Source organism: Punica granatum, chromosome 3 (assembly GCF_007655135.1).
Source record: "Punica granatum isolate Tunisia-2019 chromosome 3, ASM765513v2, whole genome shotgun sequence".
Lineage (NCBI taxonomy): Eukaryota > Viridiplantae > Streptophyta > Magnoliopsida > Myrtales > Lythraceae > Punica > Punica granatum.
Window position 1 is genome coordinate 1,890,213 of NC_045129.1, and position 13,572 is coordinate 1,903,784.

The 13,572-nt window shown below is 43.5% G+C and overlaps 3 protein-coding genes across 3 annotated transcripts; 2 read left to right on the plus strand and 1 right to left on the minus strand.

The window, feature by feature from the left end:
• The first annotated feature begins 1,414 nt into the window (after positions 1 to 1,414).
• LOC116202093 (pyrophosphate-energized vacuolar membrane proton pump) lies at positions 1,415 to 6,671 on the plus strand. Its single transcript, XM_031533616.1, has 8 exons — positions 1,415 to 1,770; positions 3,544 to 4,118; positions 4,279 to 4,658; positions 4,841 to 4,927; positions 5,007 to 5,337; positions 5,421 to 5,831; positions 5,945 to 6,004; positions 6,090 to 6,671. Exons 1-8 carry the CDS (start codon positions 1,524 to 1,526, stop codon positions 6,297 to 6,299), a joined length of 2,301 nt encoding a protein of 766 aa, XP_031389476.1. The 5' UTR covers positions 1,415 to 1,523; the 3' UTR covers positions 6,300 to 6,671.
• A 354-nt stretch (positions 6,672 to 7,025) lies between these two features.
• LOC116202094 (arogenate dehydrogenase 1, chloroplastic) lies at positions 7,026 to 9,765 on the plus strand. The gene is made up of 2 exons (XM_031533617.1): positions 7,026 to 8,298; positions 8,584 to 9,765. Exons 1-2 carry the CDS (start codon positions 7,148 to 7,150, stop codon positions 9,491 to 9,493), a joined length of 2,061 nt encoding a protein of 686 aa, XP_031389477.1. The 5' UTR covers positions 7,026 to 7,147; the 3' UTR covers positions 9,494 to 9,765.
• Positions 9,766 to 10,725: 960 nt separating this feature from the next.
• On the minus strand, positions 10,726 to 12,508 carry LOC116199408 (flavonol synthase/flavanone 3-hydroxylase-like). The gene is made up of 4 exons (XM_031529745.1): positions 12,245 to 12,508; positions 11,902 to 12,149; positions 11,485 to 11,812; positions 10,726 to 11,382 (listed from the first exon to the last, which is right to left on the minus strand). The coding sequence occupies exons 1-4, from the start codon at positions 12,506 to 12,508 to the stop codon at positions 11,146 to 11,148; spliced, it is 1,077 nt and encodes a 358-aa protein (XP_031385605.1). The 3' UTR covers positions 10,726 to 11,145.
• Between the last annotated feature and the right edge of the window lie 1,064 nt (positions 12,509 to 13,572).

Here is a 13,572-nt window from a genome sequence, read left to right on the forward strand (position 1 = left end):
ATTATCATTGATTTAATTTGATGATGTGGATGTTAATTTACTCCATGATGCCATACTTTTAATTAAAGGGAAAAAGTGAAATTCTCATTCCCCCCCGCGGAAAGAAAACAGCGATCCATTCCACAATGACAAAATGAATTACAAAAAGAAAAATACCCAAGAGAAAAGATCCATGAGTACGAAGATCAGCTGCGAAGAAAAATGAAATGTGATAAATAAAACACGATATAATTATATCAATATCCTAGCCTCTACCTCGCACAATGTTTTTACATGGACTCCAATGAAAATTGCGAAGGCGGTTCCTCAGGGCCAATCAATAAATCCGTGTAGAAAATTACCTTTTTGTGGGATTCCAGGAGGAATTTCATAGAGAAGTAGTGCAGCGAGGGATCTTGAGTCGAATCTCGAGCCCAATAACCCTTCATAGAGTCATACCGATAGATCCAACTAGAAAACTCGGGTCAGGGAAGACACCTAGAAGCCAAGCGATCAAGCAAAGCCGAGGAGGACACACCATGGAGCTAATCCATCTAGCCACTACCATACTACACCCTGCAAGACAGATAAAAAAACCAAAGAGAGGCTTGTCGTGCCTTCCTTATTCATTGCCAAACTTTTTAATTGGAATTTAATTGCCTCTTAATTTTAAACATGCAGTCAAGTCTTAATTTTTTTGGTCCCAGTTCAATTTAGCCCCTAGCTTGCAAACCCACATTTCCGCACACCATCAAAATGGTTCACTAAACCATCACTGCATGGACTTATCAAAGTTTTATAATAACCAAAATCTCTCAAAACTCTCATGATTCATCGGAATATGTTGCTCACATGGGTCTTTAGTCATGATTTCGCACAATGAAGTAGCAACAACCGATTAATTCGACATCTCACAAGATGCTCGTTCTTTCTCGAGGTTCCGGTTCTGCGAGTGGAAGGAAGGAGGAAGAGTCTAATTGACACGGATCGTAAAATTCCGACATAGAGCAAACAGAGAGAAACCAAAACCACGGGGTGCCAACTGAAACAAAATATAAACTCAAAGGGCCAACCGCAAATTTCCGCAAAACACAACTGAAGCAGATCTGGCAGTAGACCGAGAGAGATAATGATTTCCCACTTAAATTAGCAAATAATTCGAATAAAATAGAAAATTCAGCACACAAGAGATAGAGACAGAGTACCGTATTTATATTTTTCCAAATTTAAATTTCCAAAATTAATTAATATCAGAAAAATAGAAAATAGAAATGCTTTTACACTACAGTTTCCTCAACGCACCTCTGTCTTTGTTCTTTTTTTTTTTTTGGTAATAATCTGTCTTTGTCCCTCTCCCATCAATTCCCCTCTCCCTCCCCCACCATCTCTCTCTCTCTCTCTCTTCTTTCTTCATATATAATCCTCTGTCCTTCTTTCCCCATTCCCTCGCTCCATTCATTTCCTCCGTCTTCCCCCCCCAACCTCTTCAAAAGAGAAGTTTCTATTTCCCTTCCGTTCACGTCCTCCGGTGTTCTCTCTACAACATGGGGTCGACCCTGCTCCCGGATCTCGGGACCGACATCCTGATCCCGGCCTGCGCCGTGATCGGCATCGTCTTCTCCCTTGTCCAGTGGCTCCTCGTCTCCAAGGTTAAGCTCTCCCCCGCCGGGGAGTCCAACAACAGCGGCGCCAAGAATGGGTACACCGACTACCTCATCGACGAGGAGGAGAGCGTGAATGACCACAGCGTCGTGCTCAAGTGCGCCGAGATCCAAAACGCCATTTCTGAAGGTGGATTACCCAGCTCACCACTTTTTTTTTTCTTCAGCTCCTTTTTTGTTTTTATTTTTATTTTTATTTTTATGAATCTGCAATTAGTTAGATCTCTAGCTTGGTGTTTGGATTCGTTTGCTCTATGTGGGAGCTGTGGTAAACTGGGCTCCTTTTTGCGGTGTATTCAGTTCGTGTTCTTTCATCTTTTGAGGACTGTTGTCTGAACCCCTTATTATGTTCAGTAAATGTTTGGGTAGATCTCTATATGTATTTGAAGGTTTAGGATGAAAATGCTGATCTTGTGTCTTTCGATGGTAAAGTTTACTCCTTTTTTGGACGTCGAGTGTTCTTCTATTTTTTTTCGAAGATTGTGTTCCATGGACCTTAGGTTTTTGTGCAATCCATGGTTTAGCTCAAATCTCTAGTTCCTTGTTAGGTGGGTGACAGGTTTGGGTTAAGATTTGGTTGTTTTTATATGCTTTTGATTGATGTATAAAGATTTTTGCTCTTTTTTTTTTTAATGTAATGTATATTAATATTAATATACTAAAAAGAAAATTGAGGCGGGGTGGGATGGTTTCTCGTGTTTATACTAGTTGGGTCCCTCTTGATTAATTATTTTCACCTATTTTTGCTATGCAAATCAATCTATTGTAATATCAAGGAGAAAAATATTCTCGAAATGCAAAACCAATCTACACTTTTGCCTCCTGTCGTGTTATGGAACGGGCTGGTTCTCGATCCCATTCTCTGGATAAGAGATTTGGATTTCTGAGGTGAAGTATTATACAATATTCTTGGTTTATTGACTGCTGGCGGTCTGTTCTGCGGTAGATCTGTGTCTTGGGCGTGTGTGAATAATGAATGTCAGTGTCTTTTGTGTAATTAATGTGTTGGTGGAATTGTCTATTTTCTGCAAGTTGGAGTTGTTGTGTCTATCTCTCTGGACTCATCTCTTGTCTCCCACTTGAAACTTGAGCTTGGGAATAATTTTTATGGACCGTGTGCTCGTTGTGGGGAATATATAATGCGCTCATTTTTCTTTAATGTCTATGAATATATATATATATATATATGTGTGTGTATATTTTATTATAAGATATTTTTGATTTCAGATCTGAGATTCTTGCTGGTCCTATTGTGGTCCCGGCAATAGAAATAGTTCATTATTATATGTGTACCTTACATTTTACTATTTGGTTATCATGCGTTTTATATATGCAGTGGGACATTACTTTTATTTATTGCTGTTATCATCAGTACTGCTGTCAGATATTCTTTATTTAAATTTGTCACTCTGTTTTCCTGTTCTAGTGTTTGCACGTGAGTGAGCATCGCCTCATTATAGATTTTGGACTACTTTCATAATGGGTCAAGTGATGTCCTTACGGTTGTCCTGTTGTGTTGTTTCCCTTTGCCCTTTCTTTTGTTGCAATGATTGACAGAAATGAAACATTATTAGTTGCTAGATTTTAATAGAATATGAGATTTGCTTCTAATACAACTTTTGATCGAGTAATATTAATCAATCGACGTTTGGTGGATCTACTAGATTATTTGTTTTTGGACTTGCATTTTATTGTTGTTTGTGGAATTTTCCGACCTTGAATTTTATACAAGTTTGTTTCAGATAGATACTCTTGAAATTGTTATCTTCCAAGAAATGTATTATTGTTATGTGTTTAATATTATGCTCCATGCCTTTTAAACTGCAATCTAATATTTTTCCTTATATTTGTTATAGATAGTTTGCTCATTGCAATCTAATCGTTTTACATTCTTATGTTATAGGAGCGACCTCCTTCCTTTTCACCGAGTACCAATATGTTGGTATCTTCATGGTTGGATTTGCGATCCTGATCTTTCTCTTCCTCGGGTCTGTCGAGGGCTTCAGCACTAGCAGTCAGCCCTGCACCTTTGACCAGACAAAGATGTGCAAGCCTGCCCTCGCCACGGCCCTCTTCAGCACCGTGTCCTTCTTGCTTGGTGGCATTACCTCTGTGGTGTCAGGCTTCCTTGGCATGAAGATTGCAACCTACGCGAATGCAAGGACAACCTTGGAGGCCCGGAAGGGTGTCGGGAAGGCCTTTATCACTGCCTTCAGATCAGGTGCAGTGATGGGCTTCCTTCTTGCTGCCAACGGGCTTCTGGTGCTTTTCATCACAATCAACCTGTTTAAGCTCTACTATGGTGATGACTGGGGGGGTCTCTTTGAGGCCATCACTGGATATGGGCTTGGTGGTTCTTCCATGGCCCTCTTTGGAAGAGTTGGTGGCGGAATCTACACTAAGGCTGCTGATGTGGGTGCTGATCTCGTCGGGAAGGTCGAGAGGAATATTCCTGAGGATGACCCGAGAAACCCAGCTGTAAGTACTTCTCAGGAAAATGGATTATACTAGCCCTTTCCATAGAACAAACAGTGACAGACTAGGAAGCTCCTAACTTGTTTTCTTCTGGCATCTTATTGTGGTTCACAATACGGATTCTTATGGTTATATCCTTTGTTTTTTTTCCTTCTTTTTACAGGTGATTGCGGATAATGTGGGTGACAATGTTGGTGACATTGCTGGCATGGGATCGGACCTGTTTGGGTCATATGCCGAGTCTTCATGTGCTGCTCTTGTCGTGGCTTCGATCTCTTCCTTTGGGATTAACCACGAGATGACCCCAATGCTCTATCCTCTAATTGTCAGCTCCGTGGGTATCCTTGTTTGCCTCATCACCACCTTGTTTGCGACTGACTTCTTTGAGATCAAGGCTGTGAAGGAGATTGAGCCTGCTCTGAAGAAGCAGCTTATCATCTCAACTGTTCTCATGACTCTAGGAATTGCCATTGTTAGTTGGATTGCCCTCCCATCTTCCTTCACCATCTTCAACTTTGGAACTCAGAAGGTTGTCAAGAACTGGTGAGCTCAGCACTGTTGGTCTCATAATTTTCGCAGGAACTTTTAGGTTGCCTTGGTCTGCGGGTCGATGTGTAGTTTTTTTTTCTTTTTTAATTTATTACTTTTTGGTGTAGTACAGACAGCTGTTCTTGTGTGGTACAGCCAGCCTTTTTTTTAATGGTTTACTTTTTGGAGTGATACAGGCAGCTGTTCTTGTGTGTTGGAGTTGGGTTGTGGGCTGGGCTCATCATCGGATTTGTAACTGAGTACTACACCAGCAATGCATACAGGTAAACAAGTTTTTGCCATCTGCTACTCATCCAAAATCACTTGCATTTTCTAAAATTCAGTTATATTTCTATATGCCAGCCCTGTCCAAGATGTTGCTGACTCTTGCCGCACTGGGGCTGCCACCAATGTCATCTTTGGGCTCGCGCTTGGATACAAGTCCGTCATCATCCCAATCTTTGCTATCGCTTTTAGCATCTTCGTCAGCTTCAGCTTTGCTGCCATGTATGGCATTGCTGTGGCTGCTCTTGGGATGCTGAGCACCATTGCCACTGGCCTTGCCATTGATGCTTATGGTCCCATCAGTGACAATGCTGGAGGCATTGCTGAGATGGCCGGTATGAGCCACCGGATCAGGGAGAGGACTGACGCCCTTGATGCTGCTGGGAACACCACCGCTGCTATCGGGAAGGTTGGTTCAATTTGCTTTTTAACTTTCTCGTGGGACAAGTGGCTTGCTTATTTTTTTACAAGCTTCTGGTCCTCTCTTGTTAGGGCTTCGCCATTGGGTCTGCTGCTCTTGTGTCCCTGGCCCTGTTTGGTGCATTCGTGAGCCGAGCGGCCATCTCCACTGTTGACGTCCTGACCCCTAAGGTGTTCATTGGCCTGATTGTGGGTGCAATGCTTCCATACTGGTTCTCTGCTATGACAATGAAGAGTGTGGGGAGTGCTGCCCTCAAGATGGTTGAGGAGGTCCGCAGGCAGTTCAACACCATCCCGGGTCTCATGGAGGGTACTGCCAAGCCCGACTATGCGACCTGCGTGAAGATCTCTACTGATGCCTCCATCAAGGAGATGATCCCACCAGGTGCCCTCGTGATGCTCACCCCTCTCATTGTTGGGTACTTCTTCGGTGTTGAGACCCTCTCTGGGGTCCTTGCCGGTTCACTTGTTTCTGGCGTACAGGTAATGCAACCGTTCACTACCTTTGATAAATTTCCTAGTTTGGTACTTTGGACTATAATGGTACTGAGGCTTGGCTTGGAAAGTGATTTTCTTGTGCTGTTTTGTGAATTCAGATTGCCATCTCCGCTTCCAACACTGGTGGTGCATGGGATAACGCCAAGAAGTACATCGAGGTAAGACATCGACGACTTTCTCTCCCTCTGTGTCAAGCATCTGTTTCCGAACCAACTGTTCTAAACATACTGTTTCAAATGTTAGGCTGGCACATCGGAGCATGCCAGGAGCCTGGGGCCCAAGGGATCAGACTGCCACAAGGCTGCTGTGATTGGTGACACCATCGGCGACCCGCTCAAGGACACATCCGGCCCGTCCCTCAACATCCTCATCAAGCTGATGGCAGTCGAGTCGCTCGTGTTCGCCCCCTTCTTCGCCACCCACGGCGGCCTGCTCTTCAAGATCTGGAGCTAAAAGCAGATCGAAAATGAGGACATCATGGGGCAGGACGACTTCAAATTTTCCCCTTGCTCTATTGTCCTTCCATCTATCTTTTTCTATTACTACTATTAACTTTACTTCTCCGTTGAGGTTTAATGTTTTTAGCTTTTCCTCTTCTTTTTTTTTTTTTTTTTTTTTTTCCCTTGGGGGGGTAATTTGTTGTACGCTGATGTTTTCTCGGAGAGATCGGACCCAAAGGCTTAAATGCTTCGATGATGTCGATAAGGGAGACCGGGAGTATCAATCTTGTTGAAGAGCTTGGAGACATTTGTTGTCATCCATCCATTTCCCATTGCAGACATTTCTCTCCTTACCTAAAACTGTTTGAAGATTCAATTTTTGGTATCGTTGCGTTCTTGTTCATATCGCAACTCGATAATGATGTGTTCGCAAGGTGCTTCACGTGTCTTGGGGCTCAATCACAGAAGATCGGGTGCGTTAGGAAAAAAGCAGGATTTGCCGATCCATCGATTGGTAACTCTGAAATTTCTGAGTCATATGAACATGGCTCCTCTCCAACAGTGTAATTCAGAGTCATTGATGATGTTATGCTGAAGGTCATGATTAATCACAAAGAGTTTGAATATTGCAATGCAGGAGGGTAAATTCGCCATTATTGTCGTTATCTCATTTATTAAAGAAAAGTAACTATTTTTTTGTCCTTTTTATTTTTTTGATAAATTTTTTTATCCTTTTTATCACGTTTCTTGAAGTTTTGCCTGCTGAGTTTGACGGTGAAAATTCAGAGAAAGACTCTCTCTCTCTCTCTCTCTCTCTCCCTCCTTATGGTGGCGGCGGGGAAGCGCTTTCTGTGAGTGACAATGCTCTCCTCCCCCTCGTTCTGCCCCACCTTGCCGGCGGCCCAGCAGCCGCACCTTTCCGAACTCCTCCGTCACCAGCTTCAGCCTCCGTTTTTCCTCCGCTCCCTCCCGACAAAGTCGTCGGCGGCGCCACTCTCTCTCTCCTTCTCACGCCGCTGCCGCCGCGCTTTCCGCATCCAATGCATCGACGCTGCGCAGCCCTACGACTCTGAGTTCAAGCTCTCCTTAGCTCACTCCTCCCATGGCACGAGCCCGGATCCACTTAAGATCGCCATAATCGGATTCGGCAACTTCGGCCAGTTCCTCGCCAAAACCCTGACCCGGCAGGGCCACGAGGTGCTCGCCCACTCCCGCTCCGATCACTCCCACGCGGCGCTCCAACTGGGCGTCAGGTTCTTCTCCGATCCCAGCGATCTCTTCGAGGAGCACCCGGAGGTCATCCTCCTCTGCACGTCGATCATCTCCACCGGGCAGTTCCTCAAGACTCTGCCTTTGCAGAGACTGAAACGAAGCACATTGTTCGTCGACGTGCTGTCGGTTAAGGAATTCTCCAAGAATTTGATGCTTAAAGTTTTGCCTGCTGATTTTGACATCATCTGCTCGCACCCAATGTTCGGTCCTGAAAGTGCCAAACATGGCTGGAAAGGTCTCTTCTTTGTGTACGAGAAGGTTAGGATTGGCAATGAGGATTCTCGGGTTCTCCGGTGCGAGAAGTTCTTGGATATTTTTGCTCGGGAAGAGTGTGCTATGATTGAAATGAGCTGCGCAGAGCACGACGAGTATGCTGCAGGCTTTCAGTTTATGACGCACACTGTCGGCAGGGTCTTGAAGATGCTGAATTTGGAGTCCACGCCGATCAATACGAAAGGGTATGAGAAGTTACTAGATTTGGTGGAGAACACTGCCTGTGATAGTTTCGATCTGTATTACGGGTTGTTCATGTACAATAAGAATGCTCTGGCTATGCTTAAGAAGCTGAATGCAGCCTTTGAGGCTTTGAAAAATGAGATTTTCGAGAGCTTGGACGATGTTGCGAGGAAACGGCAGTATGAAAGTGATGAGAAGGTTGACGGCTTGCTGGACATTAGCTGGATGTTTAAAGAAAATAATAATGGTTCGGCCTGGAAGGAAACGGCTCCAAATTCTGTAAGGTATAGTTGTAAAGACTAGGTCTTCTTGTTTTAGCATGTGAAATTCTTTCTAATTTTGGCAAGTTCCGAGTGAAATGCAAGTTGAATTCCATTTAATCGGAGTCAGATCATTAATAAGAATACTTGGATTAGTAACTATGACCAGAACATCGTACTGTCATGTTCGCATGATGAGTTTTACGGTATGAATAGGTTAGTTTATGAGTCTGCTGGACTGTCTTTGCTGAAGATGGAAAGTGAGGCTTGGATGTGGTTTTTCTCACACTTTCATTGTTAACCTGTTAGGTCACAAGATACTGCTCCTTGGCCAATCAATGGCAGAGCCCGCAACTCCGAGCAATCCAGCAATTCTTCAAAGCTCAAGATTGCGATTATTGGGTTCGGCAACTTTGGGCAGTTTCTTGCGAGAACTTTTGTGCGCCAAGGCCATCAGGTCCTTGCTCATTCTCGTACAGACTACTCTAATGTTGCCGAAAGCACGGGAGTTTCATTCTTCTCTGATGTAGATGATCTCTGTGAAGAACACCCAGAAGTTATCCTTCTCTGCATTTCGATCCTTTCCATGGAAAAAGTGTTGAAGTCACTGCCATTTCAGAGGCTAAAGAGGAGTACCCTATTCGTTGATGTTCTGTCAGTGAAGGAGTTCCCAAGGAGCTTGTTCCTCCAATACTTGCCTCCAGATTTTGATATCCTCTGCACGCACCCGATGTTTGGGCCTGAGAGCGGGAAAAATGGGTGGGAAGGTCTCACGTTTGTTTATGACAAGGTCAGGATCGGATACGAGGAATCAAGAAAATCCCGATGTGAGAAATTTCTCGACGTGTTTGCTCGAGAAGGATGTAAGATGGAAGAGATGTCCTGCGCAGATCATGACAGACATGCTGCTGGTTCCCAGTTCATAACGCACACGGTGGGTCGAATCCTGGAGAAGCTGAAGTTGGAGCCGACCCCAATCAACACAAGAGGGTACGAGACTCTGCTGAACTTGGTGGAGAACACGGCTGGAGACAGCTTTGATCTCTACTACGGTCTCTTCTTGTACAATGTGAACGCGATGGATCAACTAGAGAGACTGGACTTGGCGTTTGAGTCGCTCAAGAAGCGGCTCTTGCAGCGGTTACATGGCGTGATTCGGAAACAGTATTTCGAAGATGGCGTGAGTTCTGATAATGTTCAAATAGAGCTTCATTCTTGATTCTAAGTTATGTTAAGGGTCTATAGTGGATGCTAGCCATTCAGGAGGAAGAGTGTAGTGATGAAAGCAGGCTTCCTTGTGGTATCGGCACTAACGCGAGTCGAATTCATCAAGTCTTGATCCTGTTTTGTTCCTTAGGATCATGCTTCTGAATTTTTTTGTTGTAGTATTGTCTGCTTTGTAATGTTAAGTTCTGAATAACCTATTGTACCTCGGTTCGCCGCGCAATTCATTTTACCTATTCTGCACAGAATTTATTTCTTATTCTCTTGCGACGCTTGTGTATCACCTCCTCGGTAAAGTTCTGGTCGAATGAAAATGAGTCTTTTGGGGACATTATTCCTCAAAAGAGAGAGAGTTCTACAAAATCAAAGTCACTAGCACAATTTAATGAGTTTGGCTGAATGCTCTTAATAGCCCGCATGGGATGTAATTGCAACCCCATGCAATTCCATTTTAATAAGAGGATTTTTTGACACACTTCTACGAAGATTAAACATTTTTTTCAGTTTTTATTCTGATCGTTTCCAGAGCTACTTTTCTGTTATGAAAGCACTTGAAATTGATAGCGGCATAGTTCATGAGCTTCCTGTAAAGCTGAGGCCTTTCTTCGCTGACCAGCTCGGGGGCTGGTTCAATCTCTGTCTCGGAACCTGGCAAGATGAATATTGCCAGTGAAGGCCTCGGCTTGCTCATGGTTGCTGTCGCTCTATGTACTGGGCTCTTGAACTCGCCGTTACTCATTGTCTGGACAAAAGGTAAAAAGAACTAAAAGGGGAAGTACAAGGTTCAGTTCTAAGACATGGCATCCCTGTTATGCTTCCTTCCATGATCATAACACCAACTGTGTCCAATGGCGCTTAATTTTCTCGAGTTTCCTTTTCCAATCTCGATTGTCTCAGGTTGTTGCTGAGATGAAAGATAAAATACACCACCGTTTACCTGCATTTGATCGCCAATATTGATGACAAGGGCGTGAGGAACGATAGGGACTTAGAACCATTGGCCGTCCTTAAAGATTTGAAGGCCTTCCACTTCCTGGTCTTGTAAGAGAACAGTTATCCCTGACCATGGGGACAGGTACTGCTATTTCCTCATTCAGATGTGTGTCCGGTAGATTCGAATATATCAAAATAGCAATTGAAATTCCGATGAATATTCAGTTGTTTGGTTAGATAGAAAAACAAACATAGAAAGCAGGAGAGTTAATCATCGAAATCTGGAAGAACGAAACGCCCCAACAACTTATATTAAGTCAAGCAATTATGTAGACCAAAAAAAAGAAAAAGAAAAATGTATCAATATCTTAAACAGCATAGCTGACGGCTGCTGACATTAATGATGTGCACCTAACTCACTGATTGGTCTCAGACAGGTGAAGGCAGACGCGGTCTTGGTGGCAGGATCCAAACCTTGCCAGTCCTGGACTAACCTCACGCTGACCCTGCGACACCCATCTTGGAATGGCAAGTTCAGGGCGAGCTAGCCACTGACCAAGGGCCTTTCTAATTGTCATTGTCAATTAACAATATTATTAAAAGTTATACCTTGAAATGTTGCATGTCTCCTTGGTAACGTTCGGTCAAGTAAAAAAGCTATTGTTCCCTCAACAGAGAGAAGCCATTTTACAGAACCAACATTATCAGCACACCCTATAACCTGACTGTTTCGAGGGCTACTTTTCCATTCTGAAAGCACTCAAAGTTGATAGCAGCATAGTTCTTGAGCTTCCTGTAAAGCCGAGGCTTTTCTCCATTGACGAGCTCTCGGGCTGGTTCGATCTCTATCTCAGGATCTGGCAAGTAGAATATCACTAGTGATGTCCTCTTCCTCCTTGCATTTGCAGTCACTCTATGCATCGGGCTCTTGCACATGCCGTTACTCATTATCTGCAAAAGAAGATTTAATGACAGAACAAGAACAACATTCAGTTCTAGGACAGAGATCCTAGTCCCTTTTCCTTGGACGACAGATCAAGTACAACATTGTACCTGCATTTGATCGCCAATGTTGATAAGAAGGGCATGTGGAATGATCGGAACTCGGAACCAGTCAGAGTTATTCGAGATTTGAAGGCCTTCCACTTCCTTGTCTTGCAAGAGAACACTAATACCTGACCCATCAGTGTGGGCCTTTGCTCCAAGGACTAAATCGGGTCTTGTGCAAGTCGGGTAGTGGTTGAACCTCGCATTCATGAGTGCTTGATTGCCATGTTTCGTCAAGAAGTAGTGTTCTTCCAGGTTCAGCACTCTTGACATCGCCCCTAGCACAATGTCTATTATTGACTTCACCTTCTCGGAATATTCATTTAGGCTTCCCCTGAAAGAGCATAACAATGAAATTAGAGCTTGCAAATAACCTTTGCAGTTCCGGTCGTGGTACTTTGTCTAGGAAAATGGTGGCAGTACCTAAACTCGTTGGGGGTTTCAGGCCATAGGTTGAGGTTTCTTGAACTTTGTGGAAGCAGTTTGAGGAACAGGCGTTCCGACCAGTCAAGAACCTGCTTGTCTGAGAGTACCGGATCAGTTCCATACCCTTCGATGTCATTCATTGCACGTGAATATATCTGCTTATCTGCCTCTGGAAGATCAAAGAATTGCTCCGTGATCTCACGCATCTTGTCCAGCAACGGAGTTGGAATACCATGCCCTACTACCTATAACAAAATCCAGACGGCATATAAGATCAGTAGCGATCATAAGTTGCATATGCAATATGTATTTCGTTAATGAAGTGAAAGCAAAACAACACCTGAAAGCAACCCCAGGTAGTGAGAGCTAACTTTAATTTCTCAAGTTCATCCTCCTCTTCCTTGGAAGATGATGACAGTGCAATGAGACTGAGATCGATCACTGGAATCGAGGCAAAGGGAAGGAAGGACTCGACAACTCCACAACCAGCAGTACTGCCTTTGATGATGTACCTCGCAGGTGGTAAATCTTTTTCCTCGACAAAGGGTTCTTGAGTTTGTTCGGATTGAGACACAACATCAGCAGGTGCTAAATCTCCAGCCATTACTTGTTCTGAATCGGACCCAAAGTGTAAGTTTGAAACAAATACTACGAGGCGTTTTATATAGATTCGAATGGTGACAGGTATGTTGAATGTATTATTCAATTTAAACTAAGTTTGCTTTGGAAAAATAAGCACCTATGAATCAGGGAACAATGTGAATCCTTTGGGGCGTTCTGCTTGTAGTGATACTAATAGGGTGATTCAACCAAAGAAAGAACCCAGCAAGTATATCGATCAACCATCGAGTTCTGTCAAACTGGAAATAAAGCTAAATTGTGTGTACGTATATACTATGAACAAGTTGATGTAGCTGCATGAGGAAGCAGGGTATAAATCGATGTTTCTATCAGAACAAGAACAGCAAGGTACTTTCTTATTACTGGTTTGGCATCTTACAGAATGTTCGTGCATACTTATATCTGAAAAGATGATATGGAATATGAAATGGGCTAGATTTGCATTGCTATGGCTCATAGGATCATATACGCAATTCGTCTGCTGCAATTTTTTGTAACGAACACGATTGTCAATTTGCTTTCAATTATTCGGGCAACCGTCCTTATATCAAATTCGATTGCTGACATTTCATTTCAGAAGGCCCCTCTTTTGTGCCGCGTGGTTTTGCTTTTCCTACTCCATTTGCAGGTCGCAGAGTCCGCTCACCTGCCTGTCTGAATCAGCTACTGGTCCATTAAATATATCGACTGCTTCTACATGAGATGCGTTGTAGTTCATTGATAACTCAGACCGAGTCGGTTCTATTCCAGTATAACGGTGCCGTTTTCTTGTGTTTGGCAGCAACGAGGTCGTGCGGCGTCATATGTTCCAGTCATACTTGTTTATTTAAGTCTGCCACTTAAGACTAACACAGTAAGTTTGTTTAAACTTAAGACTAACCCGTTTTTGCCGACTACCCCCTTGATTTTCTTGAACAGCTCTTATTTGGTCATTCCTGTCATGCACTAGTTTGTGATGATGAGATTCACCTTCAAACTCTGGTTTTGGATGAAATTTTCAGCTCAAGTTTAATAACAAAATCTGCTGTAGAAGATCAAATGAACAAA